We start from the raw sequence: 16,466 nt of genomic DNA, 5'->3' as shown, positions 1-16,466 counted from the left end.
AAATTGATAGTAACTTACTTTTTATATCTTGTCATAATGTCGTTAGATAAGGTCATGCTTACTGAAGATTGACGAGAGGATTAAAGAGATTGCTAATCTTCAACAGGTTGGGATTGTTGGAGCCATTGTGAGTTACATTTGAATGTTGAGATGAGATGAATTGAGTTATAAATAGTAATATTTTATAAGTTTTTAGCTTTTTTAATTTGAGATGAGTTTAAATTTTTAGATTAAAATGTATGAATTAAGTTAAGATGAGTTTAACTTTTTGTATGAAAAGTTAAAAAAATAATAAATTCTACTAATGATTGCTTTGTAGTGAGTTGAAATTAGTTTGAATTTGATTAACAACTAAACACAACCTAAGGACGCTTCTATGCTACTCTTGAGACAGGCCAAATCTTCCGTCTACACAAAAAGAAAAGAAAAGGAAGATTTTGTTTCTTTGGACCATATTATTAGGGAGGAACTGAAAAGAGGCCGAGGCGGCCACCGTTCATGATGCTTGTAAACCACTCTACTAAAAACTTTGCTTTCTATATAAGCCACAGCCCATACAAATTTGACTGTCTTCCTGAACAGGTCCAAAACTACGTAACACCTAGCTGCACCTGTTAAGAACTTGAAAATCTTATTGCCAAATGGAAATGCTGCCACCCCTGATTCTGCCTTCTCACTCTCGTTTGCCCTTACTTTCTTCCCTTTGAACTCAGCTCCCTTCTGTTTACTGCAATGCCTTCCAATGGTCATTATTCTCACTTCTGTCTCTCACTTCTGTCTCTCTTACAAAACTAATTAACGTGTAAAAAAGAGTCCGGAAACACAGTCTGTGGGCCTCCTACATAAGCGGGTTCCTTAAAATGCAAAGCTTACACCTTCGCATTTGAGCATTTTGTCCCTTCTTTCATGTTCTACTCTGGACATCAGCAACGATGAGAAATTGGGTTCTTTTGGCTCTCATTTTCGCGGTTCTTTTCGGTGGATTTTCTTCAGCCTCAGCCACACATCCTGCGAGTGAGTATAAATTTTTGTTTTCAGATTCTCTGCTTCAAATTCTTTCTAAGTTTTTAAATTTTCTTAACATTCTGAAACATTTACAGAAATTGTAAGTGTTGTCGTCTCCAATGTGATCTCTGCACTCGTCAAGTGGCTATGGTCACAGAAGTTCATCAACAAGACAGGTGCAGGTATATTAACGAGCACACAAGTTTGTGTTTTACCCTGTCTTGGGTTTTGCTTACTAGGGGGTGGAGACTGTTCTTTGTAATGTCAAGGTTAGTGTTAATAAAACAAAAATAAGGACTTTTTCAGGTTGATGAGTTTGTGAGATTTTTTTTTTCAGGGGTTTCTAATCGTCCCATGATGAAATTTGAGAGTGGATATACGGTGGAGACGGTATTCGATGGAAGTAAACTTGGAATTGAGCCATACTCAGTTGAGGCGTCTCCAAGTGGGGAGCTTCTGCTTTTGGATTCTGAAAACAGTAATATCTACAAGATTTCAACCCCACTGTCTCGTTGTAAGATTTTTTTCAGTTTTGGAATTGTGCACGATCATGTTGTTTGTGCTTTTAGTTCACTCCAATTTCCATTAGTCTTTAATATTTGCGGTCTTTGTCTTTCTTCCCATAAAGCACTCCTGAAGACTGAACACCCCATTTCGAGTCTATTAAATAAGTTACCTGTCAGGTAATCCAAATTAGATTCACACTCGAGACGTTTTATTTATTTATTTTGGTTACCTTTCCTTGCTAAATCTTGGTAGAATGCAGATTCACTATTGGGTCAATATTATAAATGTATGCTTTTGTTTAGTTGAAGCCTCCACTTTCAAAAGTACAATAGGCCTTTTGGAGATATCTTTTGTTTTGAGACCAATAATATTCTTTAAAGTGCACCCACACTTCTTGTTCACTCATCTAGTAGCCTTTCTTTCTTTTTTTAACTAAGATTTAACGCTTTTGTGTTTTGCATTAAAAAAACACCCCTACATTTATTTTGATGAGATACCTTGCTCCTTGAAGAAGATGATCCACTCAAATGTTTATATGGTTAATGGATACCCAATCACATTTTTCTTTTCAAGTTGTTTGATTGTGTGGTGTCGAGAAAATCATCAGATCGATGCAAGCCAAATGGTGTTTAAGTTGTCCTTTATTTTTTCAGTTGGATATGCATACAGGCTACACTAAGATTTATCCATTTCCCTTTCCTCTTGGACAGATCTCAAGACACATTTCAGTTTTGTAATCTGATTAAGTTACTTCTTCATTTTCTGGGAATTTACTCTTTTCATCAAAACCCATTGTTATACTTCTTAGCATGCTCAAGATGCGTGTATAAACCACAGATGGCAGGCCCAAGCTGGTTGCTGGATCTTCTGAAGGTTATTCTGGGCACATAGATGGGAAGCCAAGAGAGGCAAGAATGAACCACCCAAAAGGGCTTACTGTGGATGACAGAGGAAACATTTACATTGCTGATACAAAGAATATGGCAATCAGGAAGATCACTGATTCAGGTAAAAATGTATTGAAGGTTCTTGTGGTTAAAGAAGGAAACTTCTTTTGTAATGAATGTGCTAAAAAGCTTTCAAACCGTGGGAACAAAACTTTCTTCAAAATGTCCCATCCCCCCAAGTGCATGAAATTCTGGCATTCAAGTCACTTGCTACTTTAGGATAGGACCTAAATTAGTACAATTTAATTTTTTCTTTTTGCAGGGGTTACAACCATTGCTGGTGGAACATGGGGCCGAGGAGCTGGTCACGTTGATGGTCCAAGTGAAGATGCGAAGTTTTCAAACGATTTTGATCTTGTTTATATTGGAGCAAGCTGCTCACTTTTGGTTATAGACAGAGGAAACCAGGCAATTCGAGAGATTCAACTAAATGATGATGATTGTTCTTCCCAGTATGATACCAGTTTCCATTTAGGTATTAAGGAAACAGTGGAAAATTTCATGTATCATTTTCCTTCAAGAGGAGACCCATAAAATGTGTTTTAACATTGCAGGGATAGCAGTGCTTGTTGCTGCAGGACTTTTGGGTTACATGCTGGCATTGATGCTGCGAAGGTTGCGAGCAATGTTTTCTTCCAAAGATGTAAGTTAAGTTATTAAATTGGGTTGGTGATTGGAGCGGTGTCTCCATAGGCATCTTTGTCACAAATCTGAATATCAAATTATGACTTTTCAATCATGTTTGCCCAAAGAATGAAGAATAGACATCAAATTATGACTTTTGAATGGAGCATGTATCTGATATATATTCTTGTCGCAAGTAAACTTTTTCCATCATTTATTCATGCATCTTTTTTATAAGAACATGCATCTTGAATGTTATGAATAGTTTTATTTCCCTTTGGGGTCATATTCTGAAGTGTTTTCTGTGAACATTTTAGATGCCAACATGTGCATATGCTTTGAAGTGTGTTACTCCCGCTGCTGAAAAAGAAAAATATTTTGAAGCTTCCCCAAATTTAATATACTTCCTATAATTGTCCAAACCCTTCAAAACAAAATATTCTGGTGGAAGACAACTAAAATTGAAATTATTCACTACGATGGAAACAAGCTGGAGTATCCTCGACTGATTATTTTCATGTCTTCATGTTCTGACCAGAACAAGTTTCATTTTTATATTGCAGGATTCAAGATCTCCCATAAAGAAAGTTTCACCAGTGGCATCGTATCAGAGGCCTCCTGAATCAGTCAGGCCCCCCTTGATCCCACCTGAAGATGAACCCGAGAGACCAGAAGAGGGATTCTTTGGTTCAATGGGGAAGCTTGTCCTCAACACTGGCTCATCCGTAGCTGAGATATTTGGGGCATTATTTTCAGGCTCAAGAAGAAAGCCCCTCCTCTACCATCAACACTACCAACAACTGAATGAACATTCAAGGGCATGGCCCATGCAAGAGAGCTTTGTGATACCAGATGAGGATGGGCCACCATCATTAGAAACTATACCACTTACACCGAAAAAGGCCTACCCTTTTATGACCAAGGATCTGGAGACGAGCCACCATACCAAGCAAAGTCAAGCTTACCATAATGGATGGGATGGTGATTACCGCCAACAACTGCTTTACAGGCAGGATCAGCAACAACAGCATCACATGCAGCATCAGCAACATGAACAGCATCAGCAACAAGAGCAGCATAGGCAGCATCAGCAACATCACAGGTATTTCTCCCCAAGCCCACAAACTTACCCTGAAAAGAGATGCAAAACGAATGAGATAGTCTTTGGGGCAGTTCAACAGGATGGACAGCCAGGGGCGGTAGTTATAAAGGCTGTTGACTGTGGAGATCCCATGTATAATCACCGTAATATTCGACCCCGACTCAATTATACAAGTTACCATCATTGATATCCATTATCACTGCTACATGTTAGCAAAAGGGATCATTGTAAACTTTGCAATGATAATATATATATATATATATATATGATTGATGGACATCAAGATGAACCTAGTTTTAAAGATCATTTGCAAGTTCTAGATAAGCCAATTACAAGGTCAAGAGCCAAGAAGATCAACGAGGCAATACAAATTGGTCGTGGTTGAGTTTTTAAACTGATTTTGGATTCAAGGAATTCCATTCACATGGGTTCATATCAATGATGTAGGAGGTATTCCTGCTAGCTGCTGCTTGTTTTTCATTTTCATTTACTCAGGTGTAATGTACTAATGTTAGGTCTCCAAAGTATCATATTAATTTTCTATTGGCTTGACTTTGACTTTCTTAAGTGAGTTTTCAAATTGATTATGTGTTCAAAAGATTCTATTCCCACGGGTTCATATCAATGATGTAGGAGGTATTACTGCTGGCTGCTGCTTGTTTTTCATTTTCATTTGCTCAGGCGTAATGTACTAATATTAGTCTCCAAAGTACCATCTTAATTGGTAAAAGGAAGTATAAGGATGTAACGCCCCGGTCTCGAAGGTCTAGAGAGTTAGCTCCTATTATCTAAAATCTTCTCTCAAAACACAATTATAAATACTTCAAAGACTCCACAAAATATTAACTTATTTGCTCAACACAAGTTATATGTTCATCCACAAGGACACCAAAGAAATACCTTATCAACATAACAAATTAAAATCTCCATAAAAACTTAGAAATATATCTATGTCTCTAAATATCCAAAACAACAAAAAATAATAAATCTACTAAATAAGACTCTCCAATAACTATTTGTACCTTTTGGTACTTATTCCTCTGCGATAATCAAATCTTGCTAATACTTCCTACTGTTGATTTCTAGCTGAACCATCAAAATTATTTGAAAAATATTGTGGAGATATGAGGTGAGTTATCAACAACTCAGTAAGTAGAGAACATATACTAGCATGTAAATATGAGCATTTACAGAGTTTATAATGCAGAACAAAACATTTTTATTTTCAGAATGCATAATCAGAACATATTATTAAAAATATTAGAACGAAAGTTCATAAATATTCTCATTCAAAATTCATTTGGCATAGCATAACTGAATATTACATCATAACAGAATTTCATGTTTAACTCTCATGGTACTTTGTGCAAACCTCGGCGACCAATCGAGGAGAAACAAAATGTGAAATATTTCCCTTATTCATTCTCGAAGTCCCAAGTGTGCACACAAGAAAGACCACGCAAAAAACCACTTTACTTTCAAAGTGGGTGCACCAGAAATAGAAAAGTTGGTACCAACCCGAACAGAGGTTACAGTTTTACACCCGTTGTAAGGTCAAAACATAAATAGAATGTCATGCTAGAAGATTTTAGAAATAACATCATATCATATCAGAATACAGAACTGATTCAGATCATTTTCATATAATCATGCACAAATTTTCATATTCACCCTTTTTACACAGTTTAGAAACATAATGCCAAAAATAGCTCATCTACACCAGACATGATAGAAAATACTTTCTCTTCTTAAACGAAATTTCATGCAAATATAGATAAAATGATCGATGTTGTTTTCAAGTTTTTCTTTTCGTAACAACACATGCATATTTTTAATAAAATCAACCACAATCTAATTTTTTTATGCAAAATGTAGTATAAGAATCCCGCTTACTTGGATTTTTTTTTTACTTCTCTGAATTTTCTCACACATTGTTGAATGAAAATCGACCGTTACCTATAAAATAGACACCTAATTTACTTAAATCTCTAATAAACTATAAATTTTGATATTTAAGCCTAAAATACTAAAATAACCTATTTTCTTAAAAAATCTAAAAATACTAATAACTCTAATATACCATCACTTTCCAAAATCATCAATATCTACTTAATATTTACCTAACACAATTTCAACTCAATCATAAACCTATTTTAAAAAATAAGCCCAAATTAAAATATTTGTCATATTGTTAAAAGTCAAGTCCATCCCAATTCAATAAGTATTCTGTCAAAGTTTGACTATAAGGGCAACAACATAAAAAAAAAAATTTGAAAAAGGTTCTTCAATTGCCTTACGTAATCATGTGACAATAGGACTTAATGGCATTTCTTTGTAAATAACACCTACAACTAAGGTTATTCTACGAAAGGGTGAAAAGGCACCCCTTCTTTGTGAAGAGAAATTGAAGTCTCACCAAAGTGTGAAGTCGTGTGACAGTCTGACAGAGACCTTAGAGTAGGTTTGGGACATAAGATAAAATATAAAATTCTCATCTCATCTCATCTTATCATTATATCTTTTTCAAATCTTTATACAAAATATAATAAAAAATTCAATTTTTTCAAATCCCAATACACATTTTTCAAATCATAAAATAATAATAATATTAAAACATAATATTTTAAACTTCAAAACAAAACACAAAATTCTCATCTCATCTCTAAACGTGCCCTTAGACTCAACAAGAAAGCAGCTCGTGACAGCGGATTTAGGTGTCGAGGTGTAACAATCCGATCTTAATATTAGGCTATAAGATAAATTTTATATATTCTTTTATATAATTATAAATTTATTATTATTATTATTATTATTATATTTTACATTGTTAATTTTAATAAGATAATTATCATTTTATTATTGGTATTTTATTACAAAAAATCTACACAATCTCCTACTATTCACACAACCTCCACACACCACACTTTTTTTAATTTTTATTATTTGTTTCTTTTATTAAATATTTAATATATGAATAATGAATAAAAAAAATTGAATTAATTTAAAAAGAATAAACTCAAATTTTTTTTTAAAAAAATATTAAAAAATATTAAAATTTTTAAAAAATATGGTGTGTGGAAGATGAGAGGTTGTGTAGCATTCCTCATTTTATTATGACCCGATTTTGCTATAGTCACTAGAGTTTGTTTTGAATTTAAACCTTAGTTCTCCATATCTCCACCCATAAGCCTCATTCTTATCTCTTGATTGGATAATCCTAATCTCATTTACATTTTTATCTCCTAATTGATCATCCTAATGGGAAACTAACATCCTATCATCACTCCTCCCTTTTCCCTCTATGAAATCCCACAAAGCCCTCATAAATAAACACAAAACCTTCTAAGCCAACTCACTCCACTTCCCTCCCAATCTTCTATTAAATCATTGAAACCCTTTGTATAAAAACAATGAACCTTACACACATAGCCATCGTAGCAGCCTCAACTGAGAACCCATTAGCAGTGTCGTCAACCTTGTTAGGCCAAGATGAAAGCCACCGTCGCATAGAACAGAGTAACCTACCGTGAACCATCATCACCCACGTTCCTCTGCATCGACTCCACGCTGCCTTCCACTTCATGCACAACCATGCAAAAAACCATGGCACTAGCGTAGCTCCTCCCCTTGCAACAACTCCATGCCGCCCAGAACACGCCGACGCCACCACCACTTTCAAATCACACCGATGCTAGCTCCTGGGCCACCACTGCCTGAGAAACTAGCTCAACCACGCTGCGGCCTCTTGCACCCGTAGACGAGCACCTCGATGCTGCCAGTCCAAGTGGTTTCTCCAGCCACCTTAAGGACGTCGGAGCACGTCTTGGTCATCACGGAAACCACTGGTGAAGACTTTCCGTCACCCCAAGTTCACCGCACGCCACCTCACGGTGATCTCCTCTCCCTCTGTTATGCTCGGCTAGGCAGTCCTCTCTCTCTCTCTCTCTCTCTTTGTGTGTGTGTGTGTCTATATATATATATATATATATATATCACTGCGTCGCACCACCCTGCCCAGAGACCCAGTCGCGTTGCCGATCATTTATAGCCGCCCAAAACTGCCGAACTGTGCCGCTGCCCTTGGTGCGTCCTCTCTTACGCATGGCCAATTCCTTCTTTGTTCTATTTCCGTGTGCTTTAAATCTCCAAGAGCCTTTGATTCAAAACGGGCCTTGGGCCCTAAGCCCACATGGCTAGTATTTTTCCTAAGACTTAGAATGTTGGGCTTACTTTTAAAAGGTCTTGTAATTTTAATTGGGCTTTGACTCTTGTGGGCTTGAGTATTTTATTTGTTGATGGGTTGGACTTAATATTTTAAATGTGAGTTTTTACTTAAATAAATACATTAGTCAAATGCTCATTTTTATATGAAAGTGTTGAAAGAATTTGAAATATATTTTAAAGTATGCTATTGAGTCTAATATTTTGTTAATATTCATTTGCCTATTTAGTAGAATTTTAATAAAATTATTATGTTAAGAATATTTAAATGATATTAATATTTATTAGAGTTCTTATAAAATTGAATAATTATGTTAAGAAATGAAACCTATTTTAAGAATTGAGATTTTTCTGACTTATTTAAAATAGTCTAAGTATTTTACTAAATTATAATATGTTATTAGTATTTAATTAATTTAAAATATAAGGATTTATTGATTATGGTGTTAAACAAAAGATTTATTTGACTATCTTCTAGATTATGAATTTAATTAAGGAGGATATTAGTATATGTTGTTCCTAGACAGGTTTAGTGATAGTTAATACTACGTATAGGTGACGACCTACGAAATCAGATTCAATAAGAAGCACATCGAGGTAAGTAATTTGATCACAAATTAGAATCATCATAGTTTAGCTTATATATAATTATTATTTAAGCCAGTTCGTTGACAGCCATTGTTTATGCACCATTCATGTCATATGCAAACATGTCATCTAGCATAACATACAATCATGTCATTTCGCATCATGTTCAAATTCAGAAATTATAATTATGTATGTATCATGCAATGTATTTTATGTGTATAAGACACATAAACTATCTTGAGTTCAAGTGTAAAATAAGATCAGATCAGTTAATCATATAGCCATTCAGATGCATGATACCAATGCAATTCAGTTTCAGGGTGGATATGCAAGCCACATACTCAAGTATGGTCCACCATAGTATGCCAGAATACTATCAGCTGCTCGCATCAGTATGAACAATCATTAATTTTAAACTTTCAGCATGAAAAACTTTTATGAAAACCTTATATTTATTATGTTTACGTTGTGATGGATTTCTTGCTTGAGTTTTCGATTCATTTTAGTTTTGTTTTCATGTTTTTAACCATCCAGGTAAGGATGATGAATACGAGCATGCATGCCAGGATTAGAAAGAGCAGTTGATTTATTTTCAGACATTCTAGAATAAAATTATTTTTATGACATAAACTTTATTCAGTTTATTCATTTAATATTTTTGGAAGATTTTTTATTAAACATTTTTCTACAAAATAAATCTTAATTTCATTTATTAAATATGAGATCTCTTGTCTGATTTATTTTATGAAAAATATGTGACGCTCTTATCCTATGGGAATGAGGTGTTACATGAGGTGAAGATGCCAACAAGTTGGCCGTTGAAAGACTATGAGAGAGAGAGAGAGAGAGAGAGAGAGAGAGAGAGAGAGAGAGAGAGAGAGAGAGAGAGAGAGAGAGAGAGAGAGAGAGAGAGCTCACAGTGAGACAGCGAGGAGGCATGCAACGGGTCTAGGGCGACGTGTGGCTGCTTCTGTTGTGTAACGAGGCTGAAAACTGAGGGACGTGAGAATGGATTTTCTTGCTCTATTTTGGGAGCCTGAAATAAAGGCTTTTGGTGGTTTAAAGAGGTTTGGGTGGTGGGGGTGGTGCAAGGAGCTTTGCGGTGGTTGACTGTTGTGAAGGAACAGAGTAGCTCATGTTGGGATCGTGGTAGTTAAGTTTGGGCAGTGGCTGACGGCAGCTATGTGGAAGAGAATTATTATTAAAAACACAGGGATGCGGCAATGAGGCTCTTCTCGCAATGCAGCGGCTTGCCGTTGTTTCATGTGATCGAGGTAGAGGGGAGGATGTTACTGGTTGTTATTGTGGCTATGCCTGCTTCCTGGACGTGGACTTTGGCTGCGACGTGGGGTTGGGTAGACCTTCATGTGGAGATGTGATGACCGTGAGGGGTGGAAAAAAAAGGTAGTTGTGGAGGAGTTTTATTGAAGAACTGAAGGTTGCAACAACCCTAGGTTGGAAAAGAAAAGAAAAATAAGGTTTGCATGAAGTGTTACATGGGTATTTATACATGCATTGATGTCGTGAACCCTAGAGGGATGGAGACATGCATGGCGAGGAGACTGATGTTGGTTCTCACGGGCTTGGATTTTGAGTGTGCAAGATTTGGACTTTTTTCCTGAGTTTTGAATCTCGATTCAACCTCTAAAATAATCTAACTTGTTTAAAAAATTTCTCGACCTATAAAAAGATTCTACCTAATCTAAAAATATTTAATGATTTTAACTTAATTTATAATCTCAATAAAAATTAGTCAAATAGATTTTTCATAAATATAAACTTAAAAAATTTTAAAAAGTGGATTTAGTGCTGAGCCGGGTGTTACAAAAGAGGTACTATACAGCTACATTGTACTTTATTATTAACGGAAACCTAGAGAATCATATTAATGCAAGTGTACTCGCCGAAAAGGAAATAAAAGACGGCGATAGTTTGATGGAGAAGCTGTGTGTAGTCGTCGCGTTGCCAAGTCAGAAATCAACTTGAAGAGTCATAAAGAAGGTATTTCCTTGGGGACAGCATGCTAAACTTACGTATCCTTTCTACTGAATTTGAGATCTTCTTTCCAAATTAGATGACGCTTACATTCTCTTAAATTATGTTTTCCAATTATGCATAACTAATGATACAGAGATAATCATATTATGATGTCTTGTCTAACGTCTCGTTTGTTTTTATGATTCTTCTTAATTCATTTTATCTCATCTTATTTAATTATTATAATTTTTTAAAATTTTTATATAAAATAAAATAAATAATTTAAAATTTTTAAATATCAAAATAAAAATAATATTAAAAAATATATTTTAAGGATAAGTGAAAATTTTAAGATTTTTTCTTTCTTTAAACGACTCTGAGCAATTAACTTCGAAGTAGGTAATTTTGCTGGCTGACTTGCCTGGCATTGGACTTTAGTTTTAATGCAAGTAGTCAAGGAAAAAGCGACAACATCGCCTAGCTAGGTAGGTCTTGGGGCCCTGTGGATCATTTTTCCATACTGGATCTCGAGCAAGTATACCAGAAAAAATAAAAGTTTCTCGAGAAAACAGAAGGTCGAACTAAAGCCAAGTTTGTTTATGCTGCTCGTAGGAGTAAAATAGCGTGCGCGCAGATTATGGGCTTGACTGGATTGAATTCAATTGAGTTCTGTTTAAATTTAGATGTCTTTTAATACTTAAATATTTAACTCTTAAATTATTAAACTCATTTTAATTTAAAACTTCTTAACACGTAAGACTCACAATTATTTTCAATTCAACGCTTCTTTATATTGAGATTCACAATCTTTTTTAATTTCTTATAAAGATATAATTCATCTTAACATTTAAATATATCTAAACTCATCTTAGGTAGGTCTCACAGAACTCACTCCATTATCTCAATTCACTATTATTTATAAAGAACTCAATTTAATTCAACTCAATATCCAAACCCAACGTAATTGGTGCGAAAGCAATAAAAATACTTTATTCAAGAGCTTTATTATTATGGTGCAGCGATCAAGAACATGATGCTGTAAGTTTTTCACATGATATCGTTCATAGCATACAAGTAATTCAAATTCCCTTAAATGAAAGCATAATCTAGTAGTTAATTATTCTGACCATGTGTCTCATGACACATTTTATTTATGTTGTTTTTTGATAGTTAGCCGGATTAAGATTAAGATTCTCTCGAACTTTTATCCAAACTCGAAGAGTCTCAAGTTTAGATAAGAATTTGGAGATATCGTTTTCCCAACCAGCCAGCGAGCCGCCCGCGTGGACACCATTAATGAACTAACGATGGCCCCCTCCATCGGGGCTTGGACCTGATGTTTTAATCTCTATACCCCAAAGGCTGAGAACTCCAGCAATATGATGACCCGTCCCTCCTTGGCTTGTACTGGGCTTCACTATGCCATGGTGGTGAAGATTTTGAACTGGCAGAGTGCGGGCTTCTATGGTAGAAAGTAGCAAAACGAAGGATAAGCTCCAAATGACAAGAACGAGGAAGTGGCGTGCGCGAAGTGCTTGTCTGGCCATGGATTAATATTGCAGGACGCGCAAATGCAGCCTGAACAAGAAGATTTCTCTTCTGTTTGTAGAGAAGGAAGAAGTTGGGATGTGAAACTGAGTTGTAAAGTTTTGGTATTTATAGGAATCAAGGATGGCAAGAGGTCGTTTCAAAATATAAGAAAGAACAACAGGGCCTGTAGAAACGGGGGAAAAATTGCTCCGGTTCAAACACGCATGGGAAATCTGTATGTTACGAAGCATGTAAGGAAACTCAGCTGGAAGTAGATCCATTTGGGAGGCGGAATTAAACCCAAGAGGCAACTTTGAAGAGTGAGGAGGTTGAAACTTGAGGCCATTTTCGAGTACTTGAATGAGAAAAAAGTTAAACCAAGATCAGCAAATTTGAACTCGGAAAATATTCCAGTCCAACATATGCTTCTTTGACCAAATACAAATGCTATCAACAATTTTTTTTTTCCAGTGCTGGAATTCCTCCTAGTGTTTCCCTACCGCATTAGATCGTAGACACTGGAAAAAAAAAAAAAAATAGTAAAGAAAAGTAGTTTTCTTAAAATTTTAAGAAACCCCAAAGACTATGTATAGCAACAGGGTAGAATTTGTCCTCCACATGACACAAAGAAGGCATTGGAAAAGGGAGTTGAGCAGAAACTATGTAGCATACAATACTATATTTTTGGAAAAAGAAAATGCTGCTTAGCTCATCTTACCGCTCAAAGTTACCGCTCGAGTATTTTAATTATATGTTTTTTTACTCAATGATTAAGGATGTGATTATTAGTGAAGTTGTATATTTTTTTAATTTTTTTTTAATAATTAAGAATGTTAAAAAAATATTTAAAAAAATAATAAAAAAAAGAATTACAAATTTGTACTAGCAGTACGTCCAACAGTAAATGTTGGTAGCCCGCTAGCACCATCCTCTGGTAAAAAGTCTATAGATAGTGGATTTTTTAATGTGAAAATTAAAAATTAGGGAATTTTGACCAATTATGGTCAGACCAGCAAACTGATAATCCAAGTGATCACAGAAATATTGTCGTGTCCACTTTTGATGTTTTGTTAACCAAAACACTCGATGCCTCCTTTGTAGAAGAGAGAAGGCAGAAATCAGATTAAACAGATAGACTACGGAGGATAGGAAAGAAGACAAAGGTAATACATCAGTTTTCTTTTTGGGTGCAGCCCATTGGGCTACACTATGGGCCTCTATATCAACATTTGTACCGTTGCTGGGCTTTGTGTAGGTGATAATTAAAATATTAAGGACCAACCAACCCCTTAAAACTTAAAAACTGTAATAAAAATAAGAAAAATTATAATTACAGTTGTATAGTTACAATTGTGACAGCGTAAATATAGTACAGTTAATTAAAAAAAATATACATAAAAAAATTAATTTTTAATAATAAATTTTATTCTTTTTTAAAATAATTATTCTGTATTCATGTACTATACAATTATAAGTAACATTATTCTAAAAATAAAGATTCACAAAAGTGTGACCAAATCCGATCATTACTCCTGCCGTCTATTATAGCTGTAATTCAGACCGTTAAACAGTAGTAATGACAAAAACAAAAGAGAAACGTGTTAGCGAATAGCAATGTGACAGATGGCAACAACCAACGGTTACAGTTATTTCTATGAAATTTTGTACCATCCAAGTCAACATGCAAATTGCAAAGTACAACTCAATGGGAGTGCGTTTTGGATCCTCCATATCATCCCTTTGCTTGTTTTTTATTTTTTATTTTTAAATTATTTTTGAGTAATGTAAAAGAGAAGTTATTATAACAATGTATACTTTACATTCACTGTGTGGCTGCTTCTAATTGATTGTTCCCAATACTCACTTGAAAAAATATATGATCTAAATGATGTCATATCATAAAAATAGATGTTACCAATAAGGGTGCGGCTACTCTGCCGCCCCTTCTTGACCGCTGGGCTTACCGCCCAGCGTAAACTAGTTTTTTTTTTTTTTTTCTTTTTTCTTTTCACATTTTTTTAATATATTTAAATACATTTAAAAAATAAAAAAAATACATCAATACATTTAAAATCACTTCCTTAATTATTAAGTAAAAAAAAATAATAATAAAAAAATAAAAAAAGATAAGTGGTCAAATAGAGGTGTCAAATTGAGTGGGCATAGTAGTATTTTCCTACCAATAATGACTTATATATATTTATTCATTATTTTTAGGTAAAGGAAAGGAAATTGGTGTGTTGTCTCTTTAATGAATCGGGCTGGATTTCGACCGTTATAACTTATATGTGGTTTTTAAAAATGAGCTGTCGAAATTAAGTGGGAATTACATTGATTCAGCTCAATAATAAAACCCTTTGTAGAGAAATTGTCTGTCTTTTAATTTTAATTTACAAGAAATAGTGGCTTCTATAAATGTCTTCCTTTCCATGCGGTAGGCATGTACAAAGCCAACGAGGCTTCCGTTACGTCTCCTTATTTCTCCCACCAAACCCACGCATTCAGGGAGAGCGGGGGAGAGAGAGAGAGAGAGAGAGAGAGATTGAGTTAGAGTTTGCAAGAAACTCTATCAATTTCTCTCCTTTCTGAAAACCTCTCGAGCAAAAGGCGATCTGGAAATGTCGTCAGGGCAAGCCCCTGATATCTCCCCACACGAAAACGACGATATTAATGGGCTCTTCTTCGCCGACAGAGGTTGCTGCTTATGGATGCCGTGTATGGGTTCCAGGAGATCCTCCACCGTCGGATCAGTCTGGTGGGAGCCAATGAGAACGGCGGAGAACGAGGACAGGTGGTGGACCCGGGGGTGGAAGAAGTTCCGAGAGTGGTCAGAGCTCGTGGCCGGTCCCAAATGGAAGACCTTTATCCGCCGCTTCAACAAGAACCGGACCGGACAGGGGAAATTCCACTATGACCCTCTGAGTTACGCGCTGAATTTCGACGAGGGGCCGGGGCATAATGGTCACCTGGATGAGGATTATTTTGGCCGTGATTTCTCCTGCCGGTACGCTTCTATTCCGGCTTCGGCGAAGTCGTCCATGGATTTGGGGAAAGACGCGCCATTGTTCACGTGAGGCGCATGGAGATGACAGGCAAGTTTTTCGTATCTTTTTTTCTGTTGAGGTGCGCCAGTGGCAGACTGCAGCGCCGATTTAGGGGGGAAAATGAATTGATGAGAGAGGACGAGAAAATCGCGATGGTTGCGTTGACTTTTTCTTTCTCAACATGGGAAACAGGTGGTCGGTGACATTTTTTTTATTACGATAGATTCGATAACATGTTCGTCCCTTTCGTAAGAAATGGAAAAAGAAAAGGGGGTTGTGATTATATACGGTGATGTGGAGATTGTTAACGTGGGGGTGCAAAAAGGAATTTACGTTATTGGATTTTGAACAATGAACTGTTCTCAGAGATTTTTTTTATTTCGAATGTTATGTGTTTGCTTTTATGTGTCAACGCTCAGATAGTATGAAAATTTCATGTTTTTTCAAGGACGTAGTGATGGTGCCATGTCATGCTGGAATAGGTGCTTCACTTTCACTACAGGAGGTGATGTCCAGCCACTAATTGTGGCAGATGAGATGTCATAAGGAGATGATTATGGGCACTAATGACATTTGAGACAAGGAAAAATCACATTAATTGGCATCAGAAGTGGAAGAGGCATATTCTAATGCATTTTCTTTGCATTCTTTATGATTCATTTCATAGGTAGAAAGGGAATCTTAACTTGTATAGGCTTTAAGATCTCTTATTAATTTGACTTAACCACTTTCAACAATTAAGAAAGATATTGACAAACTTCACTGTGAAATACTGAAGTCATACTGTTTACAGAACAATTTTAATGTTGTGAGTTTCGGATTTATCTTTTTCTCAATTATAAAAATCATTTGGATCCAAAAACTCTTGAGGATGTAATCCTTTGCATACTCTCCCATCCCATCCCATCACCAAAGTCTAGT

General features: G+C 35.6%; 2 protein-coding genes across 2 annotated transcripts; both read left to right on the top strand.

Moving 5' to 3' along the window:
- The first annotated feature begins 588 nt into the window (after window positions 1-588).
- LOC108997166 lies at window positions 589-4,752 on the top strand. The gene is made up of 7 exons (XM_018973325.2): window positions 589-1,014; window positions 1,101-1,187; window positions 1,343-1,519; window positions 2,350-2,520; window positions 2,722-2,934; window positions 3,014-3,102; window positions 3,647-4,752. Exons 1-7 carry the CDS (start codon window positions 933-935, stop codon window positions 4,370-4,372), a joined length of 1,545 nt encoding a protein of 514 aa, XP_018828870.1. The 5' UTR covers window positions 589-932; the 3' UTR covers window positions 4,373-4,752.
- Window positions 4,753-14,951: 10,199 nt separating this feature from the next.
- Window positions 14,952-16,320, top strand: LOC108997167. Its single transcript, XM_018973326.2, has one exon. It carries the CDS (start codon window positions 15,120-15,122, stop codon window positions 15,573-15,575), a length of 456 nt encoding a protein of 151 aa, XP_018828871.1. The 5' UTR covers window positions 14,952-15,119; the 3' UTR covers window positions 15,576-16,320.
- Window positions 16,321-16,466: the final 146 nt, after the last annotated feature.

This window comes from Juglans regia, chromosome 10 (genome assembly GCF_001411555.2).
Source record: "Juglans regia cultivar Chandler chromosome 10, Walnut 2.0, whole genome shotgun sequence".
Lineage (NCBI taxonomy): Eukaryota > Viridiplantae > Streptophyta > Magnoliopsida > Fagales > Juglandaceae > Juglans > Juglans regia.
The sequence above is the reverse complement of the archived record's forward strand: the minus strand, read 5'-3'. Positions and strand labels throughout refer to the sequence as shown.

Excerpts from the sequence above, each read along its gene's own strand:
- LOC108997166 (XM_018973325.2), top strand. The coding sequence starts at position 933 with ATGAGAAATTGGGTTCTTTTGGCTCTCATTTTCGCGGTTCTTTTCGGT. Across the intron at positions 1,015-1,100 it reads CTCAGCCACACATCCTGCGA|AAATTGTAAGTGTTGTCGTC; the intron begins GTGAGTATAAAT and ends AAACATTTACAG. Across the intron at positions 2,935-3,013 it reads TGATACCAGTTTCCATTTAG|GGATAGCAGTGCTTGTTGCT; the intron begins GTATTAAGGAAA and ends TTAACATTGCAG.
- LOC108997167 (XM_018973326.2), top strand. The coding sequence starts at position 15,120 with ATGTCGTCAGGGCAAGCCCCTGATATCTCCCCACACGAAAACGACGAT.